Here is a 27,496-nt window from a genome sequence, read left to right on the forward strand (position 1 = left end):
ATCAGATCCTCTTCATCTCTCGATCAGTGCTAGCCTGGCTTCAGTTTTAACCTATCAGGACGAAGATTCAAGGTATCCTAGCAAGGGCTTGTTTCTAACTCTCTACCGGTTTGCTGCAAGGAACAGTTCTTGGTCCTCTTCTATTTTCTATCTATACTACATCCCTGGGTTCTATCATCTATGCTGACGACACACAGCTGTTCCTGTTCTTTCCACCGGATGACTCCACTTTCTCATCACGTATTTCTGCCTGTATTTCTTACACCCCTGCTTGGATGAGAGAAAGACATCTTCAGCTCAACCTCTCCATAACTGAAGTCCTTGTCTTCTCAGCCAGAACTTCACAAAACACAACATGAATATCAACACTGGAACTGCAGTGATTCTCCCCACTAAGTCAGTCAGATATCTGGCGGTCATCATCAATGACCAACTGAGCATTACGGACCACATCTCCTCAGTCTCTAGGGCATGAAGATTTTCCCTCTACAACATCAGAAAGATGTTGACCCTACCTCACGTTATATACAACCCAACTCATTGTGCAGTCGCTGCTCATATCTCGTGTTGATTACTGCAATGCCCTGTTAATGGTGTTACTGGTACAAACAATCAAACCCTTGCAGATCATCCAAAATGCAGAAGCAGGCCTCATTTTTAATCAGCCAAAAAGGACTCATGTCACACCACTCTTCAGATATCTACACTGGCTTCCTGTAGCTACCTGTATCAGATTTAAAGCTCTGTCTCGCACCTACAGGGTGATCACCTCAACAGCTCCTTCTTATCTCAACTCCCTCATTCAGGTCTACAATCCTTCTCTTTCACTGCGCTCTGCCAACGAACGATGTCTGGTGGTCCCAGCCCCATACAGAAGACACAAGGCAAAACTCTTCAGCTCAGTGATCCCAGAATGGTGGAATGAGCTACCAAACTTTACACGTTCATCAACCTCACTCCCAATATTCAAAAAACTGCTGAAAACAGAACTCTTCTGTACCTTCTTATGCACTTAAATCTATATAAAAAAAACCTCTCTGCTCTGCCCTGCGCTTGCACTTGCAAGACTTGCAGAAACGGAAACACTTCTTCTGATAGGACTTTGCTTTGATGTTTTTCTCCTTGACTTAGATTTATGCTCAGCTTGTACCTCACTTCTAAGTTGCTTTGGATAAAAGTGTCAAAACAAGCGTCAAACAACAAACCTACACATTACTACTATAAGATAGTTCTGTGATGCAGCTCATAATGAACTATGTTCAGGGAACAAAAAGACTGAAATTTTTCTTAAGCGCACTGTTACTTGTAGAACTGTTAAAGTTTTGTAAGTCTAAACTTTGAAGTGCATTTGGCTCAGAACGAGGGCCATGCATTTTGTCTTCTTACAGCTTCCGGTGAAATTTCAAAAAAGAGCTATAACAGTACAAGAACCACAATATTGCATTAAGACCAACTTAAAAAAATCCCAAATTATTCCTTTGAGGTCTGGCGGAGAGCTATCCACCGTCTCAATTAAAGCAGGTGTTCAAATGTCACTTGTGAGTAGTTTCTTATCATGTATGAGAACATTTGAAGAAATTTGATTGGCTGTACAGCCACACAGGACAAATAGGACAATTGATCAAGAGAACCAGAAGTAGTTGGCAGTAGGCTTTGAGAGGTAGTGGGCAGTAAAGCAAACAGGACTAACCAGCTCTTGGAATAGAGAGCTGTATTCCCCCATGCTTCACCCTTTGGGTGAGAGCTCCGTCATCGGTTCGATAATGCTCCCACACGTTTTTTCTCGTTTAGGGACAGTGGAGAGAGAAAGAAATGTTATGAAACTCTGTCAGGAACCTGAGGGGTTTAGAAACCTCCTGTTAGCCAGGATTCAGTGACACCAAAACGATGATGATGCTTTTATGTAATATTCCCAAATGTGTCACTTATGTTTCATATTATTGGGAAAGTGTCCTGTCTTTTACTGTCGTTCACAGAGCAATGACAAAAAACTAAAAGAAGTTAACACATTTGTAGCATTATTCCCCCCTGATATTTTTGAACTCCACTCCATCCTACCCTTTGTGCAGTATAATGCATCAGAGGAGATGGCTTTATCCACATTACCTAGACTGGGGCACACGCCACATGAACCACATTCATCCATTCATTCAACCGTCCTTTACGTGCTCTCCCATCACGTTAAATGTGTAACGTTCAATGGAGAGATTGGGAGCAATGAGAGAGGGGGCAGTGACCTGACATCAGCTTTAATGTGTGTTTGTTCTTTCCAGGTGAAATCCTAACTGTGAATAAAGGTGGAGATGGACACTTCACAGGTGAGTGCGTGCATAATTGTAGCAGACTGCCAGATGCCAGACTCACATTGGCAGCCTCATTTCAAGAAAATTTGGGATACTGTGTGAAATGTAAATAAAAAGAAAATGCGATTATTTGCAAATCATTTGAAATCTCTTTTCAAATGCTGAAACCGAGACGGGGAAATTAGGTTGTTATTTGAAGAAATAATTTGCTCATTTCAAATTTGATGCCAGTAACCAAGATTTCCAAAAAGCCTTTCAAACTTTTACTCGCTAGAACACAGGACAGTTTTCCACTGTGTCTCATAAGCTTAGAGAAGGGGGCAGTGTTTCTGGATCTTGTGTATATATGTTTTTTTTCTAGCATTGGTCGATGCAGAGACAAACTGTGTAACCACTGATAGTGGTTTTCAGAAGTGTTTCTGAGCCCATGCATTGATTTCCACAACAGAATATTATCTGTTGTTAATGCAGTTCAGTGTAAAGGCCTGGAGAACATTTCTGTCCCTCGCACGACGAGATTTCTATGGAGAATTTAATGATGATATTATGTAAATGAGAAAATTCCTAAATGTTTTGCTTTTTTAAGTTGGGAAATGATATTCCTAAGGTGATGACCACACATTTTATCACAGAGCGATATACGTACTTGTTAGTGGATCGAGGAGAAAGTGCAATCTACACAACAGTTGCCTGCAATGGTGACACTCAAAGGAGATGGACACCACCGAGGCAAACATGTACCGCTGACTCTACGGACGTGTGTTGAGACATGTTGCTGGCTTCAAATTTAGCATATACGTATTTTTCATAAATTTATCCCACTTCTCAGTTTCAACATTTGCTATGTTGTCTTTGTACTATTTAAAAACAAGTTTCAAATCCATGTCATTACACCCTTTTTTCATTTCGTTTTTTTTACAACTTTTCTGCAAATCGTTGTTTTACAGAAATGTACTATATGTGATGTGAAAAGCATACTGGTAATGTATACAATATTTGGGGGATTTTTTTGTGTTTATGTGTTTGTCTGTGTGTATTACATTGTAGAGATAAAAGAGGACCCCAAGAACGGACAGGCCCGCGGCCTTTACATCCCATGTCCTGATGACTACAAAAACTACTGCATCCACGGAGAGTGTCAGTTCCCCAGTATCCTGGCTCAGCCCTCCTGCAGGTACACAGACAAAACAAGTATTACTATATTTGTGAGGACTGTGAAATGGTAGCAGCTGGGGGAAAATTATAGTGCATTAATATCACTACTCAACCATCATTGTGCCTGTATGAAAATGCTGGTCAGTGCAGCCTGTGTTAAGGTGTATTTCATGTGTTTATGTGAAAGTGTGTCCACACTGAATGTGTGCTTTAATTTAAACCTGTGTGACTGCTGTTCAATGTGTTTGTGCATCTGTGTGTCCATCAGTGAATAATGACCAAAAGTGTTTTTAAGCTATTTTTGCCAGTTATTAAAAGCTGGACTGTTACCAGGATTTTTGTGTTTATGAGTTTTATGAGTGTTTGTGTGTGCTTGTATTTCTTACGTAGGGCAAAAACAGTGTTTTCCTAATTGAGTTTTGCCAGTCCTAAAGAGTTCGAAGGCTTGTCCAATTGTTAAGAAAGGTTTCAGGAATGCGTTTGAATTATGTTTACCTTAATGACTGTGGAGCAAGAGGTAGAGTAGTCGTCGCCAGTCCTCAAGGTGCTAGTTCGATCCCTGGCTCCTCCTACACATGTCAGAAGTGTCCTTGAGAAAGACACTGAACCCCACCTTAGTTGCTCCCTGTAAGCGTTGGCCAGCTGCATAGCAGCTCCCCCATCGCTGTGTGAGTGTGTGATTGTGAGTGTAAATGGGTGAATGAGAAGCAGTGTAAGGCACTTTGAGCACCAAGAGGTAGAAAAGGGCTAGCAATGTTCCACTCTGTGTGTGTGTGTGTGTGTGTGTGTGTGTGTGTGTGTGTGTGTGTGTGTGTGTGTGTGTGTGTGTGTGTGCTTTATTTCACTTTCCTAAATATAATATGATTCTTGCGGAGTTGGTAATAATGATTATTAATTTATAATGAGTTATAAACAGGTAGCAATCAATAAGGATATTTTTCTAATAGATATTATGGGGCTACAGTTCATGGATTCTTACACTACAATCAATGAGATTCTATCTATCTTAGTTATTCTTGGCTACAGCATTTTTCCAGTGTAACTTTGACTGAGCTGTGGGTTTAAAAAACCTCACATGAAGCAAGGGGATTCAGGCTTGTTCTGCCTTTGATGGTGCTATTGCCTCTAATCTGCAGATGCTGAAAGAAATCATGTCATGTAAGGTGGATAATCAGGTGTAAAATTTAGCAATTACCAGATAAGTGCTGGAACCCATTTCTTTTTTAATCAGGCTTGTTTATCTTGTATTAATTCGAGTCAGTGTTCTGAGAGGGGCGTGTTGGAGATCATTCCTGCTGTAGAGGAATTCCAGGGTGTTGACCAATCAAACATGACGCACTGCTTCACATGAATCCCATGTTCGATTTTCACTACTTCATAGTGATGTCCGTGTCCTCTTCTCCAGGCTTTGTAATTTTGTTTTACAAGTAACATTTTGATCAGGTGCTAAATTTCATCTTGAATACTCCCACACTGTACCATTGTCATCTGTCTGCCAATAATAATATGTGGCTGTAAAAACACCATGCTGCTGTCAACATCATTAATGACTGATACATCCAGTGTGTCATCACCAGGATCCCAGAAGCTATGAAATTATTTAGTATTGTTTACAGGGGCAGTGAATAAGCATTGATAAAGTTTTCTTTTGAAGACTAAACCCTGAACACTAAAGGACATTTTTATATTAACAATGAAGGAAATGATTGTGTAATTATTGTGTGAGGTTGTTTGTACTGATGAATGTACATAAAATAATCAGCTTTTTTACTGCCCTCTACTTTCCTATGTTGGTTCAGTCTCACTGCTCTCATCTGTTTACAATCGCAGTCTCAGCTCAGAGCAGATGGTCAGAGTTAGCAACTAGCTGGTGAACGGAGCTAAACAACAGTGGCTTCTGGACTTAGATTTGTTAGGTGGCCAGAAACTGTTTCAAATAAGGTGGTATACAAACTCAATATTCAAGTACAAATGAAAGTATTGGCCTAAAAACATTCTCCACTACAAGTACCACTTTAAATTAAGCAGATTGTCTACATTTTTACTTAAAGTACAAAAGTAAAAGTGCTTTACTAAGAAAACAAATGTATGTTAAATAATGCTGATTATGGTAGTTATGGAAACCATGTACAGTAATTAACAAAAATAAGGGTCAAAGATCACAGTTGGTAAAGATGAAGCAAATTTTAACCACTTTGTGTGGTTGTGTGCTGACATGTGGTTAACCCCATAATGACACATGAGCTTTTATTAGTTCTAGATTTGTTTATAAAAATCATATCAGAAAAAGTGAATCATTTAAATAAATAAATAAAATCAGGGTTATTATAAAATCAAAGAAAAGTATAAATACATAAAATGACTAATAGAAAATACTATTTAACTAAAACAAGAGTCTCACATCTCAGAAAAGGCAATTCGATAAAAATGCCTTCTAAGTCAAGGCTTAAAAGATGACACTGAGTCAGACAATCAGATTTCCTCAGGCAGGTCATTTCAGAGTTTTGGAACCATGATGGAAAACGCTCTATCCCCCTCGGTTTTAACCGGGAAGTTGGAACTGAAAACAATTCACTGTCTGATGATCTCATATCTTATAGGTTTGGTCAAACATACACAGGATCATTATTCTGGTAACTACATCATCCACACACACACATTAAACAGCAGTCACACAAGTGCAAATGAAAGAACACATTCAGAGCTGAGACACATTCACATAAGCACATAAAATACACTTCAACACAGGCTGCAATGAGGAGCATTTTCATACAGGCACAATGAGGTTGAGTATTAAACCCACCCACACAGACACACACGCACAGTTCTGCCATCTTTTACAGCCTGATAGTCTAGCAGCCAGGGGGTCTTGGTATCTCTTGCTCCTTATATCTCTCTCCTTTCTTTCTAACCTCCCTCGTCCCAGCCTGCCCAGCCAGGGAGTCTCCTTGCATACAGAACAGTGCCTGTCATGAAAGGCAGTGTGAAAGGCCTCTGCTGCCCCCTACTGGTTGTAGTAATTGGAGGTTATATTGAAACACAGATGTCTCTGTGGAAGCAGGGGCATGTCTGTGAACACGTGTGTGCATGTGTGTGGAAACAGAGCGCAATTCCCAAACAGAACAAGGTTGCACTGTTCATCTAGCACACTGTCAGGTCGAAGGGGGTACAGCATGTGAAGGACACTGTGTGTGTGTTGAAGTATGTGCATGTGTGTATGTTAGTACCAAACAAGGATATGCAGGTGTAGGTGGGTAATAACCTCCCCAGAGACAGGAAAAGCAGAGAGAGAGAGAGAGAGAGAGAGAGATTAAAGGGGGGACCATTTTAGCTCGTCTCTGAGGATAAAGATCAACTCCATTAGTCTGTGTGTGTGTGTGTGTGTCTGTGTGTTCACTGTAAGCTGGCTAAATCTAAAAACACTGATGCTTGTGTGATTTTCATTGTTTTAAAAAAATTGCCAGAATTTGTGTTTTCACTGTTTTCCTCCTAATTACATAAACAAATGCGTATGAAATTTCACTGAAAAAGAAAAAACAAGGTGAACACACTCGCACATGTTTACAGCTGTACAGAAGCTAGACAAACGCACATTTGCCCAGACTGTGATCTAGAGGTTTTTCAGCACCACAAAGCTTGCTCACCTTTTAACCGGGATAGATAACCATAGTAACACATTTTGCCCACCACTGAGTAAGTTAACTTCTGAGAACCAGTTTCATTTCTGTCATCAGTTGTCACTGACCAATCAGCTCACTAAACAGGCCGAGGCATCATTCTCACCAAGCCGGTGTCCTAAAATTTATATTTATATTCATCTTAGACACAAATTGACACGATTGACAATTCAAGTATGTAGTGTGTCGGGCTGCAACCTTTTTAAATTCAATGTTTTATTGTTGTGTTCAGGAGCTCACAGCACTTGATTGAGGTCAGAGAAAATTTGAGCTCTGGATAAATAAAGAAATATGTAATAATTACTTCACACACAGTGTTTATTTGGTTTTAAACGAAGCCTTAATATTTCTTTAACCGTAACTAAGTTTTTTTTCTTTTCTTCAATTTGCACAAACACAAGATATTAAAGGTTAAGCTCGAATATGTGATGTGACATTCCTGCAGTTTATACACCCACCACCATCTTAGCATTCACTTTCCTTTAATTAATGTAGCGCTTCGTTAATTCAAAAAAATATGTTCTGTCGTAACATAATCATCCACTAATTAGAGTACGTCCACACAAAAACCAAAGCACATTTGCAGTTTAGTTGCACAGGAGCATCAGTTTTAGGAGACAGGCTTGTACAGGATCCTGACATTGACATAGGAAGTGAAAGAAGAGTTCGTAACACGCTGAGAAATGAAAAGCAATATTTGTGTGAGTCATAATAATTCTGCTTTTCGAGGCTTTTCAATTCCATTCTGGATTTTCACATAGATCTTCTAAGTCTAAATGCAACATAATGATAATTATAGTTCTATTTAAATTGCACAAGTTCTTTTTTCACGGTCAACCCCACACCCACCAAGGATTCTTGACAATGTGGAGGCTTTTAGACTCTCACCCCTCACTGCAGTTCAAGTTAACACAAGGTTCACACTAACACACGCTGAAGCCCATGATGACCAATCACAGATCTAGCAGTCTCCATGGGGCTATCTGTAGCACACACTAGCTGCAGTGTATATCACGCTGTAGTTACAGTGGCACAGTCACAATGCACTACCCCTTGCTGCACAGCTATTTTTCCAGCAAACAAAGATCCAAAACCAAATTCTGAAGCTGCTTACTGCAGATGTACTCTCTCTCTCCCTTCCTCTGCGAGCTCCCCATCAGTCATGTTTATCTAAACAATCACCTTAAAGAAAAAACCCCAGTCGCCACAGTGTCTTTATCAAACAGGTAGCCTGCTGCTGATGCTTCAATTAGAAACACAAAAATAATGAACCTGTCTCTTAGTGCAAAGAAATGACTCGCTTTCTCTTCTTTCTCCTCACCTGTGTGTATGTGTGTGTGCTATCAGCTGTCACTCAGGTTTTAGGGGCCCCCAGTGTGAAATCAAAGAGTACAATGTCCTCTATGTGGTGCCAGGCTCTGGCAAACTGCACTACGTCCTCATTGCCTCTATCATTGGAGCACTCCAGGTGGTCATCATTTGTGTGGTGGTGCTCTGCATCACCAGGTGAGTCATGCCCTAACACACACACACACATTCAGACTAAGCTTACTAATGAGTCTGGGAGCAGTATTTTCCATGTAGTCTGTATTTGGGAGACACAAGGGGGGCGTAGAGCTCCTGAGCCTGGAGGAAACAGCTAAAAGGTCACCTTGCATCCACCACAGACAGAAAGTACTGTCACTGTCCCTCTGGACTCTCTCACCCACACATACACACGTCTGAAAATAAGTGTTGTGCCCCCAACCACACACACAGATAGTATGTAGCCTGCAGCCTATCTGCCTCCAGCTGACCTAAACAATTTATGACATTTAATAAAGATTTTAAAGGAGTTTTAGCTGAGACAAAACTGCTCCTCTGAGCAAAGGAGAGACAAAGTTATTGAGACAGCCGTTGGAAAGGTGTGTGGTGTGAGAGAAAAATCACTCTCACAGATATACAGTTGCAAATGAAACTCATCATGGACATAACTGCCATGTCAATATTAAACCTGAAGTTGTTTAAGTTGTGTGTGCCAAGAATTTGCTGCAACGGATTTAATTTTGGTTTTCTGAAATCAACACATGTAAGACCCATTTAGATTATTAATTTAGTGGCAGTGAAAGATGATCAATTGATTATCAGTGATCATGGTTGATTTGAACTGGTAGTTTCTCTGTGCCAACAGAAAAAGTGGACATGTCCAAGAAGCTCAGTGCAGATCTGAGAAGGAGGATGGTCTTGTGAAGCCATTACTAAATAACTGCAAATTCCTATTTCACCATTTCAAATAATTGTACATAAATACAAGTTATGGAGAGGTGGGTGTAACTGCTCTCCAAGGTCTGGAAGAATACCCAAACTGTTTCACTCAACTTATAGGACACTGGTTCAGATGGTCAGGAACAATGCAGGAACCTTCATGACATAGTTCTGTCATAAACTGGTCGCAGCTGCAGCACCAGTCTCAACGTTGAGTAGGTTTTACCTTCTCATGGCCTGAAGAAAGAAGCTCCTGCTTCAAAATTAACACCTCCAAGCTCGACTAAATGTTTCTGGAGGAAAGTTTTATGCTTAGATGAGACAAACATTGAGTTGTCTGGTCACGGTGACCAGAGGCATGTTCGACGGAGTAAAAGTGAGACATTCAACATCAAAAACACTGTAGCTACTGGTAAACAGGGTAATGGCAGCATCATGTTCTGAGACTGTTTTGCTGTCAGTCGATGGAATAATGAAGATGGAGAATTACCTCCAAACTACGGTAGATGGTAGAATTTTGGACACAAACTTGGGTGTTTCAAACACACGTCGAAGCTGGTTGTTGTGTGGATAAACCAGGCTAACACAATGATCTTGGAATGGCTTTTGTCAGACAACCCCAAATAAATTTAATTCTGTGCACAGAATTCTAGGTACAGCAAGTGAAAATAAAAATACTGAGCCCTGTTCACCGTACAGGACATGGTTCTCACCTGTTTCTCTGCAATCTGGTGAATAAACCGATGAAAATGAATGAAGGGATTAGCTCAGACATGTACAGCATTTCATCGCCTACTGACACACTCAGTTGAGTGGCCTGACGCCGTTGGAGCAATCGAGCCACAGTTGATGTTTTGTGTTCTGTGAATGTTACTGGAGTTTTATGTGACTTCCACTTATTATTACGGCTTGGCATTCACTTAAAGGACAAACAGGTGGGAGTGGAAAAGGTCATGTCTATGCTTTGCTTCCTGTGTGTGACATTCTTTTACATCTTCTAAAAGGGCCTGCTCCAAAGACTTTCCCTAACGCACAGCACATTATTGCCACATTATTCAATATGTCCTCTAATGTCAACAAAGACCCTTATGAAGGCAAATACTAAAAGTAGTTCATCACGCTCAACTTAACTATCTTCCTGCTAGCACTGTCTTACAGTCAATCATGTCAATCAAGTCTGAGCTCAATATAACAGGATTTTTGGAAGGATATCACCTACACTTTTTTTGTTATATTGCTTTAAGATTTACAGAAACACAATTCTAATAAATTTTTCTTTTGTGTCTACATGAATGCATAAATTTGAGTTTCATCAACAAGTGCAGACCCCTGTAGTAGCACACTGCCATGTATCTTCTCACACGTTTTGTCTTTCTACAGGAAGTGCCCTCGGACCAACAGGATCAACCGACAGAAGCAGAACAATGTCCACTTCAGTACAGAGAACACCATGCGCGCCTCCACTCGACTTATCTGAGCCCGGACTCGTCGGACAGGGTCTCCCTACACTTAACGGAGAACTGTGGCGTTAGATGTTCCCCCTCGGTAGGCCAACCCTGAAAATTAGGATCTGCTTCCCTTCAAACCTCGCCCTCTCTCTTCCCGTACAAACTTTTTAAGAATGCCCAGGGAGGACAGTGGCATGACAAAGACAGAGCAGTGGTGAGAATCGCACGTGGGTAAATGTTGTCATCAGTCACCACTGCTGCCAACCCCCCCTAGCTGCAGATGTGTCTCCTTGCACCTTGTCACTTCCACCCAGGGTTTTTCTGAAAAACGGAACCATGAGGGATTGGGGGGGATTGAGAATACTGAATATGAGTGTGTGTGTGTGTGCGCGTGTGTGAATGTGTATTAGATGTATGAACTTTGGTAAAGGTGGACTAGCTGGTGTCTCTTGTTTGTAGAAGAGGGGTTAAAGCAAATCGGGGTAGTGCAAAGCAGGGTATTGGGCTTTAAATGAGGTGTGTGTTGTTCTGTCTGGGAGGGGGTGGGGTGGGTTTCGGGGCTACACGTGATGCCTTGCACCTTGTGTTATAGGAGACCTTTGACAGAGGGCACAATGTTACTGTAGAGCTCTCTGTTCAGTTGTGACGATGACGTCAGCTACTGTATCTTGGGTTCTATTTCCAATAGTTATTACTACGTTGTCTTGATGGGGTCATTTTTCTGTAAATGTAAATAAATAATTTATATCACGAAATGTAACACAATGTGTCCTTCTCTTCCTTAATATTGCATTTATGTTGTGTTGTGAAAAACAGACTTACATTTTTATAAAAATCTAGGATGTATCAGTACTTCTTTAACTACAATGTTACTGAACAATATGTAATTTTGCGTAGTTTTGATACTTGGAGTACATTTTAGTCATCATACATTAAATAACATTTGGAGGGTCCTTGGTTTAAAAGAGTTACGGCTATATTTACTCTGAGCAAATCTTATCTAAAGATAGAAATAATTCCTCTACCACTGTCCTTTTGCATTCATTTTAAATACTTTCAACATTGTTGAACAATATACATATATATGGTAATACCCTTATGATTTGTATAGTACCCAAACAGTTTCTTCAAAAATAAAGGGATCCACAAACTACTACTTTTAGTGGCTTGAAGTACATTTACTTAAGTAATATAACTGGGAACATTTAGGGGGCATTTTCTGCTACTTTATACTTTGAATTCACTACATTTCAGTGCCAAATATTGGACAATTTCTCTACTACATTTATTTGAGTGCTATGTAGTTACTACATACCTTTCGGAATCTGACACGAAATATAAATTTCAGTATGAGATTGTAATGATCAGTACTATGAATTGTCCTTAAATTACCTAAAAGTATTTGTAATTAAACATTTGATAGACAAAGAAAAATAGCATATGTTAAAATAAACTGTTCTCCACATTATAGTGAGGAACACATGCATCAGTAATTATATTCTATTCCAAAAAGCTGATGTCAAATGAGCCATTTGGCATAAAGAGTAGTTTTACATTAGGAACTTCAGGCTTACTTTTTCTTTTATATGGCCTTTCAAATGCGGGGCTTTTACTTGTAACAAAGTTTGTCTATACAGGGATGATGACTCTTTAAATGATCTAAATAATATTCCTTACAACAATATATATTTTGACATTAACGTCTGGACAAAATCTGATGTAACAGGCTATAAGCAAATTATTTTTATTGTTTTGCTTTGCGTTTTTTTAGTATACATTTTAGCCTATTTACCGCCCATAGAATTGGATCGGCAGTAAGGACATTAAGTAATTGACAGATATGTCAACAAACGAACATTAATCACAACTGCGCCGTGCACCGCCACACGATGGTGCCGTTTTCAACCAGACACAATCTATGTTGCTGTCTGCCGCCGATCCACGGTCACATCATGCGACATCATGCAAACGCTCCGAACAAACGGGGCAAAAGAACCAATGCCCCAATCATTGCAAATATCACTATTATATCTGTACTTTTATGATGACGAAATAGTTGGTTGTCGTGGCCGAGTGGTTAAGGCGATGGACTAGAAATCCATTGGGGTCTCCCCGCGCAGGTTCGAATCCTGCCGACAACGTTCGTTTTGTTTTTTTTCTCGTTTGCAACACATGGTTCATTTTGTGTTTAATAATCATCACGAGACCACAAGGAGGACGATCGCCCAAATTGATGTTTCCATATAAATGTCCTATTGACAGCAATTGTGTGTCTTTGTTACCTGAGTCAAGATGCTCCAGCATCACTGTGCTGAATAGTATAATTTTAAAATGACTTGCAGGATGTCTTTGCATCATTGGGAAGGAAGCTTATTCACTTGGTTACTTTCTGAACATTTTGTACTTCAAGTTTATATCACTTTATACTTACTTTTATTATACAAGAACATATTGTACTTTCCTGATATTTTCTAGAAGAATGGAGATTCTGATTTCAAAGTTTCCCTATAAAAAGTGGTGCACTGTTAAACATCATAATTAGTCTTCTAAAATGACTATTAGTTTTCTTTATTTATTTTATTATGTAGCCTACTTTAGTTTTAACATAAAAAAAGATTGATGTGTTATGCTAACATAACATTTGTTCAACAAAACTGTCTGATTACCCATTATTTAAGCCACCTAAAAGCCATTCATCACAGAATGAGAAAACATCACTGGTCACATTGTTTAATAAGCACTTAGAGACCCCCTTACCCCCATTAGGAGTCTGTTTAAATTTAAACCCAGTTAAAACAAGGCACATGCAGTAGGTATTGTAAATTTTCCATTACCTGTCAGTGTACTTTTTTTTCTGTTGCTGTATATTATGGGATGAGGACCACCATTATTAAATCTTGGATGCAAATGAAAATCTAATGTTAGTCTTTACTTGTGTGGCCATCTTACATTAAACTTACAACTAGCTGCAAACCCAATGATCCAGCTGCAGACTTCAGATAAGACGACTTCATGTCTGTGAACCAGAGGGAAGACACTTTCAATTCTTCCTCTTCTTTACACACTAGATACTGTCTCTTCATTTTTATTTGTCAAAATAAGCATTAAAAAAGAGGTTTACTTTCACTCCAAAGGAATAGGTAACAAATAACTACGAATAACTTCAGTGTGAAAATGTATATTTTTCACATATTATTTTAGCCAAGTTGTAAAGATTTGTCTTGGTATTAGCATCCCAATTGATACATTTAAGATAAACATCAATATTCATCATATACAGAGAGGAAGAATTAAAAAATGTATAATATTAGATTTTTTTACATTTGCAGTAAAAAGGTGGAATGTGTTCTTTGCAATAGAAAAGTAAAGTAGATATAGAGGGGATGGACGAGGAGTTTCTGATACGTATCACATCGGCAGCCATTTGTTAAATTATATAAGACTGACAATGCAGATGTAAACATTTAGCGAAGTATTTTAGAGCAATTAAGTCTTGAAAATAGCAAACATGCAGTAATGAAATTAAGGGGGAGAAAAAACAATGACATTGAAGACTATATTTTATAACCAAACTATTGAATGTGGTTTTGTTGATTATAGTGGTGCATTTAAAGTCATTGTATATATGTATAAAACCCTTTTGAAAGTATTTTATAAATTATTATATAATTCACTTAGCTCCCCCCTAGATCTCCCAACAAGCCCCCACTTAGTTTCAAAATAAATATACATATGATGGGTCAATATGTAATGTTAATCTTTACTTTGTAAAAAGAGGAATAAAAATATGAACCCCAGAAACAATCTCAGATAGTCTTGGGCTCGAGTAAGGTTAAAAAAACAATCACTTTGAAGACGTGTAAGTTCAGTAATTCTGCTACCTAATGCCTACAGATAGGCACTAAACATTGGAATGTGACACTTATCTTAGAAATGCAAAAGTCTTCATCTAGCTCCTTACTATTTAGACAGCAAGCTTGAACATGCAGGGTTGTTTTCTAAGGCTTTCAAATGTAGCTCTTGTATGTGCCAGTGAATGATAATATTTCCTTTATGTGATACATCACTTCTGGGATATTATCAATGGTGTAGAGAAAAACTGGTTTTGAATGAAATAATAATTAAATCAACCTTTTTTGCTGGGAGGCATGTGTCTGTCATTTCATACTTTGGGAAGCACCAGCATGAATGACTGGCCACAAGAACCCCCACATTGATTTTACAATCAAGAAACTTTACCTCACCTCCTTTGGCAGGGAGGGATCGGCCCATTGGTTTGAAAACTGATGGTGACGGACACTAGAAAAATATACACTCACAGCAACAAACAAGTACACACTTGCATACGCAGCAATTCCTCAGGTTCTGTGTGTAAAGCACGGAAATTGGTCCATTAGCTTCAGAATTGATAGCGTCACAGAAATCACATGCCACACACACACACACACACTTTCCTGCCGAAGTACAAGGCCACCTTTAAGTGAGGGTGTGTCTAAAACACGCTGGTCAGTGAAAAGGGGTCATTTAAAGAACTATCACCATCTGTTTTGGTCCCAGCATGTCATTTTCCCCTCCGTGGGGTCCTTTGATTTAGTGACAGAAGTGGAACATTGCTTCCCTGTGTGAGCTGACGTCCAGTCTGAGCTGGTTATAGATATCAAACAGTGCTGTGCATCCATCACTTCATCTGGGTATGACCATCTGTGTGCTACTGTTGTTGGTTATCACAAGCATTAGGGGTCCAGTTAAACACTGATCAGGGAACAAATTTGATGTGTTTCTTGCAGATATCGTATATTCAGGCAAAACTGACAGCGCACGTGTGTGAGTGATTCCTTTAACAAACTCACTTGTACTATTGTTTCAAACTATTATGGCAGCAATGTTGCTCAGGCCTGACGCTGTACAAACATCATTTAGTCTCAGATACCATTTATTTTGTGGATATGCATTTATTTTACCTTATCTTCTTGGTCTCATCAGTGTTTTACTAATGGATGAAATGACTACAGTATTTCACATTGATCTGTTGCTCTGTTCTGAACTACAAAAAATTAAAATCCAACTCTGCAGTTAAACTTTTTGAAGCTTTTTAGTTTATATGTCATGGCATTTTTTAAACCCACTAAATCCACACCTAACAACCGTCCTTCACCAAAAGATCGAATAAACACTACTATATATTACCTACGCAGCCCATAACAAAAGACAGACAAAATGAGCTGAAAGATACAGTGAGCAATTTAGCAGCTATGGATCCGGATCCTTCTGTCACGAGTTGGTGGAGGCCAAAAACAGCTAATACACCGGCCAATTCCAGTGTCACGTCACATGAATGTCACTGTAAATTATCAGCCGTTATCAGTCTCTAGTTCAGTAGGTTGCCTACTCCCTGACAGCATTGTACTTTTGAGATGTGTGGCTGATCTAATATGAAAGCATGTCTCACATTTGATCAGCCATAAGTCCACATCAGACCATTCTACAGATCTCCACCCACATCAGGTTCAACGCTCTCACTCTAGCTTAGAGTATTGGTCAACTCAACAGCACCTGAACTCCCTCATCAAGGTCTACATTCCCTCCCACCCACTGGACTCTACCAACTATTGGTGTCTGGTGATGGCATCACCGAAAGATCCCAACCAGAACTTTTCAGTGATCCCATGATGGTGAAAGACCTACCAAACTGACGTTTCTGCAACTTATGGTGCACGTCAATCTTAAGAAAAAAAAAATTCTTTCTATCATATCCTGAGAATCTCATGAAACATTTCTTCTCATTCAACATTTGCCTGGTTTGCTTCAGCCTAATAGTATTCATTTGAAAGTAACAGTTATTAAAAGAGAATCAATATGAGTATTTCCTTCTTAATATCAGAGAAGAATGACACAATTGTCACTGAATTCCCTTTAAAAATACCTCAACATGTTTTTGCCTCTGTTTATAACATGGTGACAATTACAGTAAGGTGGTAACAGAGACATGGCTCCTCGCCAACCTTTGTGAAAGGTAAAAATGACAGTGGGTTGGTGCTTCGGGCCAAACAAACTAGTCAGGGTACCTTTAGAGAAACAAACAAATATAATTACTTACTTTTAGACTAATGCATCTAAATAATCTTCCACTGCGTGAAACTATGTTTCATTGTCAAACATGTTCATACACCATTCCTGCAAAACCAGTCAGCCACCTCAGGAGTCTGCCAAAGAGCCAACCGTTACAGCAATGCCACAACATCTCCGCTGAAAGTTTTAAAGGAGTTCCAGTTTTCCAGGATGCAAATCTCACCTTATAGTAAGGTGAGCAAGTAATTCTTGCTGAGGTATTGAAAAAACTGCTGAAAACAGAACTCTTCCGCATCTTCCTATGCACTTAAATCTCTTTAAAAATAAAAAATAATCCTTTCTGCTCTTTCACACTTGCATCTTGCGAACTGTGAACATCACACTTGCATCTTGCGAACTGTGAACACTTTTGTGATGGACTTTGCTTTGATGTTTACTCGTTGACTTAGATTTTTGCTGCCTTGTACCTCATTTGTAAGTCGCTTTGGATAAAAGCATCTGCTAAATGACTAAATGTAAATGTATTTATATCACAAAACTCACTAAACAGTTGGTTGAACTCGGTCAACAGTTTGATTTCCACCTCCTCATAGTAGCCATCATCCTTCATTAAACAGCATATCTCTTTTGTTTTGCCAACTGGTCCAACTTGACCGTTCTTGTGTCTATCAGATTTTGCAAAGCATTCTTCATGGTCTTGACACTTGGCTTTGCCTGTTGGTTTTCCACATTAACTGGATCAATTTCTCTTTCCATTATTGGCAGAGTAGTGTTTAGCCCATGTAGAGAAGGTTTCTTACTAATGTAGAGGCGATCTTACTTGAATCTGATGGTCCAGTGGGTACTTCACTCTGGAGATTGTTATATTTACGAATATTGAACATTTATTGTATTACTGGACAACAAACTTAAAAGGTAACCTTCAAAGGCAAACATCAAAGCTTAATGATATAACTAATGACATCATCATTACGCCTACACGTAACACCATAAAAATACAGTAGAGTACATAATACACAACATAAACAAAAACAGAAGAAACCCTGGTTGGCTCATACAGACGGTCCTAGGTTTAAAAGAGTTACTGCTATATATATACTAAATCTTACTTAAAGATGTAAATAATGTGTCCACCACTGTCCTTTTGCATTAATTTTAAATACTTTTAACATATACATATATGGTAATACCCTTATGATTTGTATAGTACTTGCTACAAAGACCCAAAGATTTTCATCAAAAATAAAGGGAGCCAAGAAACTGGAAAGCACTTTTTTTCTAGAAGTACTTCTATTTTCTGCTACTTCATACTTTGAATTCACTACATTTCAGTGCCAGATATTGGACAATTTCTCTACTACATTTATTTGAGTGCTATGTAGTTACTACATACCTTTCAGAATCTGACAAGAAATACAGAAATAAGATTGTAATGATCAGTACTTACAAATTTTACTTAAATGACATCAAATAATTGACTTGGATCGGCAGTAAGGACATTAAGTAATTGACAGATATGTCAACAAACGAACATTAATCACAGCTGCGCCGTTTACCGCCACAAGATGGTGCCGTTTTCAACCCGACACAATCTATGTTGCTGTCTGCTGCCGATCCACGGTCACATCATGTGAGTTGAAGGGTGTGGAAGAAATTTGGGAAAAAAATAAAGAAATGATTTGGGCAACAGTGGCAATATTACTATTTGATCATATGTTTAAACTCAGTACATCGTTGGTTGTCGTGGCCGAGTGGTTAAGGCGATGGACTAGAAATCCATTGGGGTCTCCCCGCGCAGGTTCGAATCCTGCCGACAACGTTTGTTTTGTTTTTTTTCCGTATGCAGCACATGCTTGCTTTTGTGTTTAATAATCATCACGAGACCACAAGGTGGACGATCGCCCAAATTGATGTTTCCATACAAATGTCCTATTGACAGCAATTGTGTGTCTTTGTTACCTGAGGCAGGATGCTCCAGCATCACTGTGCTGAATAGTATAATTTTAAAATGACTTGCAGAATGACTTTACATCGTTGGGAAGGAAGCTTATTCACTTGGTTACTTTCTGAACAATGGACATTCCAGTGCATGTTGTTGGACAGGCAGCAGGGTGATTCTGATTTCAAAGTTTCCTTATAAAAAGTGGTGCACTTTTGTTAAACAACACAGAATGAGCTAATGCATTATCGTACCCTTGAGCAATTGCAAAGCTCATAATACCACCCATATCCCCCAAGATTTGGTGCCTTAGAAAACATCACAGTCACATTGTTTAATAAACACTAGAAGACCTACACCCATTAGGAGTCAGTTTAAATTGAAACCCACATGGAACAATGTCAAGGCCATCCATGCTTTCACTTTCATATCCTTTCCCATTCTGACCCCTAATTAAAAAATAAAAAGCCCCTGCAGGTTGGCCCCTGGCAACACACCTATAGTATTTGTATACGCAGAACCAGTCATTGTAATCCTGTCAGTTTCCTGACTATTTCTGCTGGTTTAAGCTCAAATCTAGTGGGCCCAAGGCCAGGGAGGAGCAGGAAGGAAATTTGTGTGAATGTCTGTGAGTATCTGCTCTCATCTGAGGTGGAGGAATGCGGTGAACACTATCATTAATGGAAAAGACCATCCCCAAAGAGGATTTCTTTTTACTTCAACAAAAGTTCCCACAGTTGATGTTTCCTTTTACAGAAACACCAGTATACAGCAGGTTGGTGCCCAAAAAATGTTCCCAGAAATAAAACAAGGCACGTGCAGTAGGTATTGTAAATTTTCCATTACCTGTGATCGTACAATTTTTTTCTGTTGCTGTATATTATGGGATGAGGACCACCGTTATTAAATCTTGGATGCAAATTAAAATCTAATGTTAGTCTTCCTGATTAAACGTTGACAGAACGTGTGTGGCCATCTTACATTCAACTAGCTGCAAACCCAATGATCCAGCTGCAGACTTCAGATAAGACGACTTCATGTCTGTGAGCCAGAGGGAAGACACTTTCAATTCTTCCTCTTCTTTACACACTAGATACTGTCTCTTCATTTTTATTCGTCAAAATAAGCATTAAAAAAGAGGTTTACTTTCACTCCAGAGGAATAGGTAACAAATAACTACAAATAACTTCAGTGTGAAAATGTATATTTTTCCCAAATTATCCAAGTGCCAAGTGGGCTCTAGGTAAAGAATTTGTCTTGGTATTAGCATCCCCATTGCTACATTTAAGATAAACATTAATATTCATTATATATACAAAAGAACAAAAAAAATGTATAATATTAGATTTTTTTACATTTGCAATAAATATATGAGCCAAAGCAGGGTTTCCACTGTTTTTATTTATGTTGTGTATTTTGTATTGCGTACTGTAACAGTGTTTGTACTGATGATGTCATTAGTGCCATCATTTGGCTTTAGATACTTGTCTTTGATAGTTGCCTTTGTAGTTTACCTTTTAAGTTTGATTGTCTGGGGCCAAGAGAACGATGCATGGCAAAGGTTTGTTACAAGAGACGCGATGCAATCAGAACTATGCTGGGTTGGATAGTCAAAAGAAGGTGGTTGCAACAGAGCCAAGGATGAAATAACGTAAGTTGCATAGCTGTTGCCAAGCTGGAAAACCTGTGGAATCAACAGTTTAAGTATGACTTTCCAGAGTGAGGTCAAGATGACAACGTGCTACAACTCTGAACAGAAAGTTTCTCAGAAATCCCTCATTTAACATGGATTATATGGCCTTCATGAATGATACAATCACCAAAAAATATGCAGTGAAGGTTCCAGATAAGGACCTTGGCCGCAGTGATGGAACGGTTTGGTACATTCCCCATCATGGGGTGTGTCATCCGTAAAAGCTTAAGCTTTGTGTGGTGTTTGACTGTGGGGCGTCTTATCAGGGAACCTCATTGGATGAGCAGCTCCTTCAAGGACCAAATCTTACCAGCACAATAATTGGTGTTCTGACTAGGTTTCGTCAGGAGCCTGTGGCAACAGTCTAGATGTGGAGGCCATGTTTCACCAGGGAAAGGTCCTGTCAGACGACGCTGACCTACTCAGATTCTTACGGTGGCCAGATGGTGACACTAGTCAGCCGATGGCAGAGTACAGGATGGAGCCACTTCATCGCCTAGTTGTGCTAGCTATGCACAACACACATCTGTTTGATGCCTGCACAGTAACGATTTCCAACGAGTTTGATAGACCCATAACCAAGGTCTGTTTGCTCCAAGGATCAGAGTGAGACAGTGGTAAAGACTGATCTCCTACGGTGTGTTAAGTGCTGGTAACCTCTGGCACCAGAAGAAAAAAGAGAGAACACCATAGAAGAATAGTCATAATATTTGTAGGTTATTGCATGATGTGTTTGTTTGCAAAAGTAATTTAGTAATTCACAGCATTAAGTTTGTGAATATTTCTAATATTGGAGCACAATTGGGGCCTGGGTATGTAAGAGCCAACCAGGGTTTCCTCTGTTTTTGTTTAAGTTGTTTATTATGTATTGCGTTCTGTATTGTGTGCTGTGTTATGTATACTGAGAATTTCATTAGTGACATAATTTAGTTTTGATAGGTGTCTTTGATAGTTGCCTTTGTAGTTTACCTTTTAAGTTAGTTGTCAAGTGGTCAAGTGAGCAATCCTTAGCAAAGGTTTGTCAAAAGAAACACAAGTGTTCAGCTCAGCTATGGAAGGGAGCAGACATGACAAGAAACAATGACAAAGATTATATTTTATAACCAAACTATGGAATTCAGTTTTGTTGATTATCGTAGTGCATTTTAAAGTCAGTGTAAATAAGGCATTTTGAAAGCATTTTTGAAATTTTGAAAGCATTTTATAAATATAAAGAACTGGACATGTTGCTGTCCCACTTCCCAGAAGATGGCACTCCTCTCATCGTCATGGGAGACCTGAACATTCACCCAGAGAAACCACAGGCGGCTGATGTGTTTGCTCTTGTAAACACATTTGACCTGAGTCTGGTCTCCACTCCTCCGACCCACAAAGCTGGCAACAACCTCGACCTCATCCTCACCCGGAACTGCACCACAGACAACATCTTGGTCACTCCTCTGCATGTATCGGATCATTTCTTCATTCAACTCACAGTCCTTATCCCGAGACCTTCGCAATCTCCTCCCACACTTGTAACATTCCGGCGCAACCTCAGGTCTCTCAACCCGGATCGATTCTCCTCGCTGGTCTCCGCAACTCTGCCCCAAACACAGGACCTCTCCATCTGCGATGCAGATGCAGCCACAGACAGTCTTTGCAATACACTCTCATCATGTCTGGATTGTCTCTGTCCTATGTCTTCGAGACCCGCCCGTCTCTCACCTTCTAATCCGTGGCTCACTGATGGGATCCGTGAACAACGCACCACGCTCAGGAGTGCTGAGAGGAAGTGGCGCAAATCCAAGACTCCATCTGCCCTTGCTGAGTATCAGAATTTCTTTGGACCTTTTTCTCACAGTGTCACCAGGGCAAAGATCAACTACTACCAGGAGAAGCTCAGCAACACCACAGACACCAGAAAGCTGTTCTCCACTTTTAAATCACTCATCTACCCACCTTCACCACCGCCATCTACCTCTCTCACTGCTGACAACTTTGCCAACTTTTTTACCAACAAGGTGGCAGCTATCAGCTCACAGTTCTCTCCTCCAGATGATGACATCCATCTAACCTCTTCCAACACTGCAATGCTCTCATCATTTGCAATTCTGACTGAGGATGATGTATCCACCCTCCTCCTCTCTAATCATCCGACCACCTGCACTCTGGATCCAATCCCTTCCACTCTTCTTCAAGCAGTTGCACCTGCACTCATGCCAGCTATTACACAAGTCATCAACACATCTCTCAAAACAGGGACTTTTCCAACCTCTTTCAAGCAGGCCTTGATTACCCCACTGCTCAAGAAGCCTTCTCTTGATCCCTCTGTAGTGGAGAACTACAGACCTGTCTCCCTCCTTCCTTTTCTGGCCAAGACAATGGAACGAGCAGTCTTCAACCAACTCTCAGACTTCCTTTCCAAGAATAACCTCCTCGATGTCAACCAGTCTGGCTTCAAGAGGGGTCATTCCACGGAAACGGCACTCCTGACTGTTGTGGAATATCTTCGAGCTACAAAAGCCACAGGTCAATCATCTGTCTTAATTCTTCTTGATCTATCATCAGCCTTTGACACTGTGAACCATCAGATACTCTTGTCCACACTCTCTGACTTGGGCATCTCTGGATCAGCTCTAGACTGGCTTTGTTCTTACCTATCAGGACGAAGCTTCAAGGTATCCTGGAGGGGGCATCTTTCTAACTCTCATAGCCTCTCTACCGGTGTGCCGCAGGGCTCAGTTCTTGGTCCTCTCCTCTTTTCTATCTATACTTCATCCCTAGGTGCTATCATTCACTCACATGGTCTTTCCTATCACTGCTACGGTGATGACACACAGCTCTTCCTGTCCTTTCCACCGGACGACTCCACTGTCTCATTGCGTATTTCTGCCTGTCTCTCAGACATCTCAGCCTGGATGAGTGAGAGACACCTTCAACTCAACCTCTCTAAGACCGAAGTCCTTGTCTTCCCAGCCAGACCTTTGATGCAACACAACATCAGCATCAACATTGGATCTACAGTGATTGTCCCCACTAATTCAAAAATCTGGGGGTCATCATCGACGACCAACTGAGCTTTAAGGACCACATCTCCTCAGTCTCTAGGGCTTGCAGATTTGCTCTTTACAACATCAGGAAGATCAGACCCTACATCACGGAATATACAACCCAACTCATTGTACAGGCGCTGGTCACATCTCGTCTTGATTACTGCAACGCTTTGTTGATGGGGTTACCGATATCCACAATCAAACCCTTGCAGATGATCCAAAATGCGGCAGCTCGCCTAATTTTTAATCAGCCAAAAAAGACCCATGTCACACCACTTTTCAGATCTCTACACTGGCTTCCTGTTGCTGCTCGCATCAGGTTCAAAGGTCTGTCTCTTGCTTACAGGGTTGTTAACTCGACAGCTCCCGCTTACCTCAACTCACTCATTCAAGTCTACAATCCTTCTCGCCCGCTGCGGTGTGCCAACGAACGACGTCTGGTGGTCCCAGCACTGCATAGAAGACACCAAGCAAAACTGTTCAGCGCAATGATCCCACGATGGTGGAACGAGCTACCAAACGCGGCACGCTCAGCTGATTCTCTCCCAATATTCATAAAACTACTGAAAACTGAACTCTTCCGCATCTTCCTATGCACTTAAATCTTTAATATAAAAAAAAAAAAAAAAAAAAAACCCTTTCTGCTCTCTTGCACTTGTATCTCGTGAACTGTGAACACTTTTCTGATAGGACTTTGCTTTGATGTTTTCTCCTTGACTTAGATTCTTGCTGCCTTGTACCTCACTTGTAAGTCGCTTTGGATAAAAGCGTCTGCTAAATGACTAAATGTAAATGTAAATGTAAATGTAAATAAATTATTCCATATTATATACAGTAAGGCGCTTACTAAGCTCATATCAGAAGGAAGATTGATGCATTCACTTAGCTGTCCCCTAGATCTCCCAACAAGCCCCCACTTAGTTTCAAAATAAATATACATATGATGGGTCAATATGTAATGTTAATCTTTACTTTGTAAAAAGAGGAATAAAAATATGAACCCCAGAAACAATCTCAGATAGTCTTGGGCTCGAGTAAGGTTAAAAAAACAATCACTTTGAAGACGTGTAAGTTCAGTAATTCTGCTACCTAATGCCTACAGATAGGCACTAAACATTGGAATGTGACACTTATCTTAGAAATGCAAAAGTCTTCATCTAGCTCCTTACTATTTAGACAGCAAGCTTGAACATGCAGGGTTGTTTTCTAAGGCTTTCAAATGTAGCTCTTGTATGTGCCAGTGAATGATAATATTTCCTTTATGTGATACATCACTTCTGGGATATTATCAATGGTATAAAGAGAAACTGGTTTTGAATGAAATAATAATTAAATCAACCTATTTTGCTGGGAGGCATGTGTCTGTCATTTCATACGTTGGGAAGCACCAGCATGAATGACTGGCCACAAAAACCCCCACATTGATTTTACAATCAAGAAACTTTACCTCACCTCCTTTGGCAGGGAGGGATCGGCCCATTGGTTTGAAAACTGATGGTGACGGACACTAGAAAAATATACACTCACAGCAACAAACAAGTACACACTTGCATACGCAGCAATTCCTCAGGTTCTGTGTGTAAAGCACGGAAATTGGTCCATTAGCTTCAGAATTGATAGCGTCACAGAAATCACATGCCACACACACACACACACACACACTTTCCTGCAGAAGTACAAGGCCACCTTTAAGTGAGGGTGTGTCTAAAACACGCTGGTCAGTGAAAAGGGGTCATTTAAAGAACTATCACCATCTGTTTTGGTCCCAGCATGTCATTTTCCCCTCTGTGGGGCCCTTTGATTTAGTGACAGAACTGGAACACTGAGCTGGTTATGGATATAAAACAGTGCTGTGCATCCATCACTTCATCTAGGTATGACCATGGTACTGTTGTTGGTTATCACAAGCGTAAGGGGTCCAGTTAAAAACTGATCAGGTAACAAATTTGATGTGTTTCTTGCAGATATATATTCAGGCAAAACTGATAGCGCACGTGTGTGAGTGATTCCTTTCAGCCTGACGCTGTACAAACATCATTACCTACACAGCACATAACAACAGACAGACAAAATGAGCTGATGGATACAGTGAGCAATTTAGCAGCTATGGATCCGGATGCTTCTGTCACAAGTTGGTGGAGGCCAAAAACAGCTAATACACCGGCCAATTCCAGTGTCACGTCACATGAATGTCACTGTAAATTATCAGCCGTTATCAGTCTCTAGTTCAGTAGGTTGCCTACTCCCTGACAGCATTGTACTTTTGAGATGTGTGGCTGATCTAATATGAAAGCATGTCTCACATTTGATCAGCCAGAAAGGACACACATCAGACAATTCTGCAGATCTCCACCCACATCAGGTTCAACGCTCTCACTCTAGCTTAGAGTATTGGTGAACTCAACAGCACCTGAACTCCCTCATCAAGGTCTACATTCCCTCCCACCCACTGGACTCTACCAACTATTGGTGTCTGGTGATGGCATCACCGAAAGATCCCAACCAAAACTTTTCAGCTCAGTGATCCCATGATGGTGAAAGACCTACCAAACTGAACGTTTCTGCAACTTATGGTGCACGTCAATCTTAAGAAAAAAAAAAATTCTTTCCATCATATCCTGAGCATCTCATGAAACATTTCTTCTCATAGCACTTTGCTTTTTTGTTTTCTCCTTGACGTAGATTTTTGCTTTGGTTCTCACTTGTAAGTTGCTTTGGATCAAAGGAGCATGACAAGTGATGTAATAAGTCAAAACATGAGTAACTATGGTGCTGGTAACAACAGATACTATCCACTGGGATGCAGTAGAAGGGGCTCCACTTAGGGGGGTATTGATGCAGTGGTGGTACAGTACCTGTATTAGGGGTTTAAAGGGGGTTATATTATTGCAAAATCTGCATGTGGTTGTTGGGGGCCCTTCTTCCCAATTTTAATTTGGCGTGGGCCAACATTTGCCTGGTTTGCTTCAGCCTAATAGTATTCATTTGAAAGTAATAATTATTAAAAGAGAATCCATATGAGTATTTCCTTCTTGATATTAGAGAAGAATGACACAATTGTCACTGAATTCCCTTTAAAAATACCTCAACATGTTTTTGCCTCTGTTTATAACATGGTCACAGTCACAGTAACAACCAAGTTACAAGTTACAACTGAGGTGGTAACAGAGACATGGCTCCTCGCCAACCTTTCTGCATTTGTGAAAGGTAAAAATGACAGTGGGTCGGTGCTTCGGGCCAAACAAACTAGTCAGGGTACCTTTAGAGAAACAAACAAATATAATTACAAACTTTTAGACTAATGCATCTAAATAATCCTCCACTTTGTGAAACTGTGTTTTATATTCAAACATGTTCATACACCATTCCTGCAAAACCAGTCGGCGACCTCGGGAGTCTGCCAAGAGCCAACCGTTACAGCAATGCCACATCATCCCCGCTGAAAGTTTTGAAGGAGTTCCAGGTAGGTTTCCCAGGATGCAAACCTTATTCACTCCATGAAACTTGCAGGAGCATGTTTGTTAAAATGAAGGAATATGCTGAATGCTATTCCTCCTGCAGGAGCTTTGCCTATTATCTCTTTCTACAGAGTATTGATTTAAACATGAAAACTTACTTTAGCAAAATGACAAAAAACTCACTAAAAGAGAAGGCCATATCATAATAACCCCAAGCAGAATATTGAAAATCATAACTGGCAGTTGTTCAATTTGCAAAACTCAAATTCAAACACTACTGTAGTCATCAGATCTAGGTCATGCACTTGCATTTCTTATCCTGCAGAGGGCCAATACAACCGTATTGTTCCAGGCACATATGAACTTGGAATGATGTCCATCCACTAGCTTTTCTAATCTCTCTAACACCGTGTGTCCATGGTGTCATTTTTGTTGAGTATTCCATTAGATAAATAGAAAAAAAATGGAAATGTGTATG

General features: G+C 40.0%; 1 protein-coding gene and 2 non-coding genes across 4 annotated transcripts in view; all 3 read left to right on the forward strand.

Moving 5' to 3' along the window:
• The window catches only part of tmeff2a (transmembrane protein with EGF-like and two follistatin-like domains 2a), a 104,281-nt gene extending 92,708 nt beyond the window's left edge, over positions 1–11,573 (forward strand). The window contains exons 7-10 of one of the 2 annotated variants that reach the window (XM_067516735.1): positions 2,274–2,318; positions 3,351–3,477; positions 8,483–8,641; positions 10,760–11,572. In XM_067516735.1, the coding sequence (XP_067372836.1) occupies positions 2,274–2,318; positions 3,351–3,477; positions 8,483–8,641; positions 10,760–10,856 (428 nt within the window). In that variant the 3' untranslated portion in view covers positions 10,857–11,572. Of the gene's footprint in view, positions 1–2,273; positions 2,319–3,350; positions 3,478–8,482; positions 8,642–10,759 lie in introns of both variants that reach the window. The other variant, XM_067516737.1, reaches the window with a different exon arrangement.
• A 1,313-nt stretch (positions 11,574–12,886) lies between these two features.
• trnas-aga (transfer RNA serine (anticodon AGA)) lies at positions 12,887–12,968 on the forward strand. Its single transcript has one exon. It is a non-coding gene; the product is annotated as a tRNA-Ser (tRNA).
• A 5,665-nt stretch (positions 12,969–18,633) lies between these two features.
• On the forward strand, positions 18,634–18,715 carry trnas-aga (transfer RNA serine (anticodon AGA)). Its single transcript has one exon. It is a non-coding gene; the product is annotated as a tRNA-Ser (tRNA).
• The last annotated feature ends 8,781 nt before the right edge of the window (positions 18,716–27,496 follow it).

This window comes from Channa argus, chromosome 9 (genome assembly GCF_033026475.1).
Source record: "Channa argus isolate prfri chromosome 9, Channa argus male v1.0, whole genome shotgun sequence".
Classification (NCBI taxonomy): domain Eukaryota; kingdom Metazoa; phylum Chordata; class Actinopteri; order Anabantiformes; family Channidae; genus Channa; species Channa argus.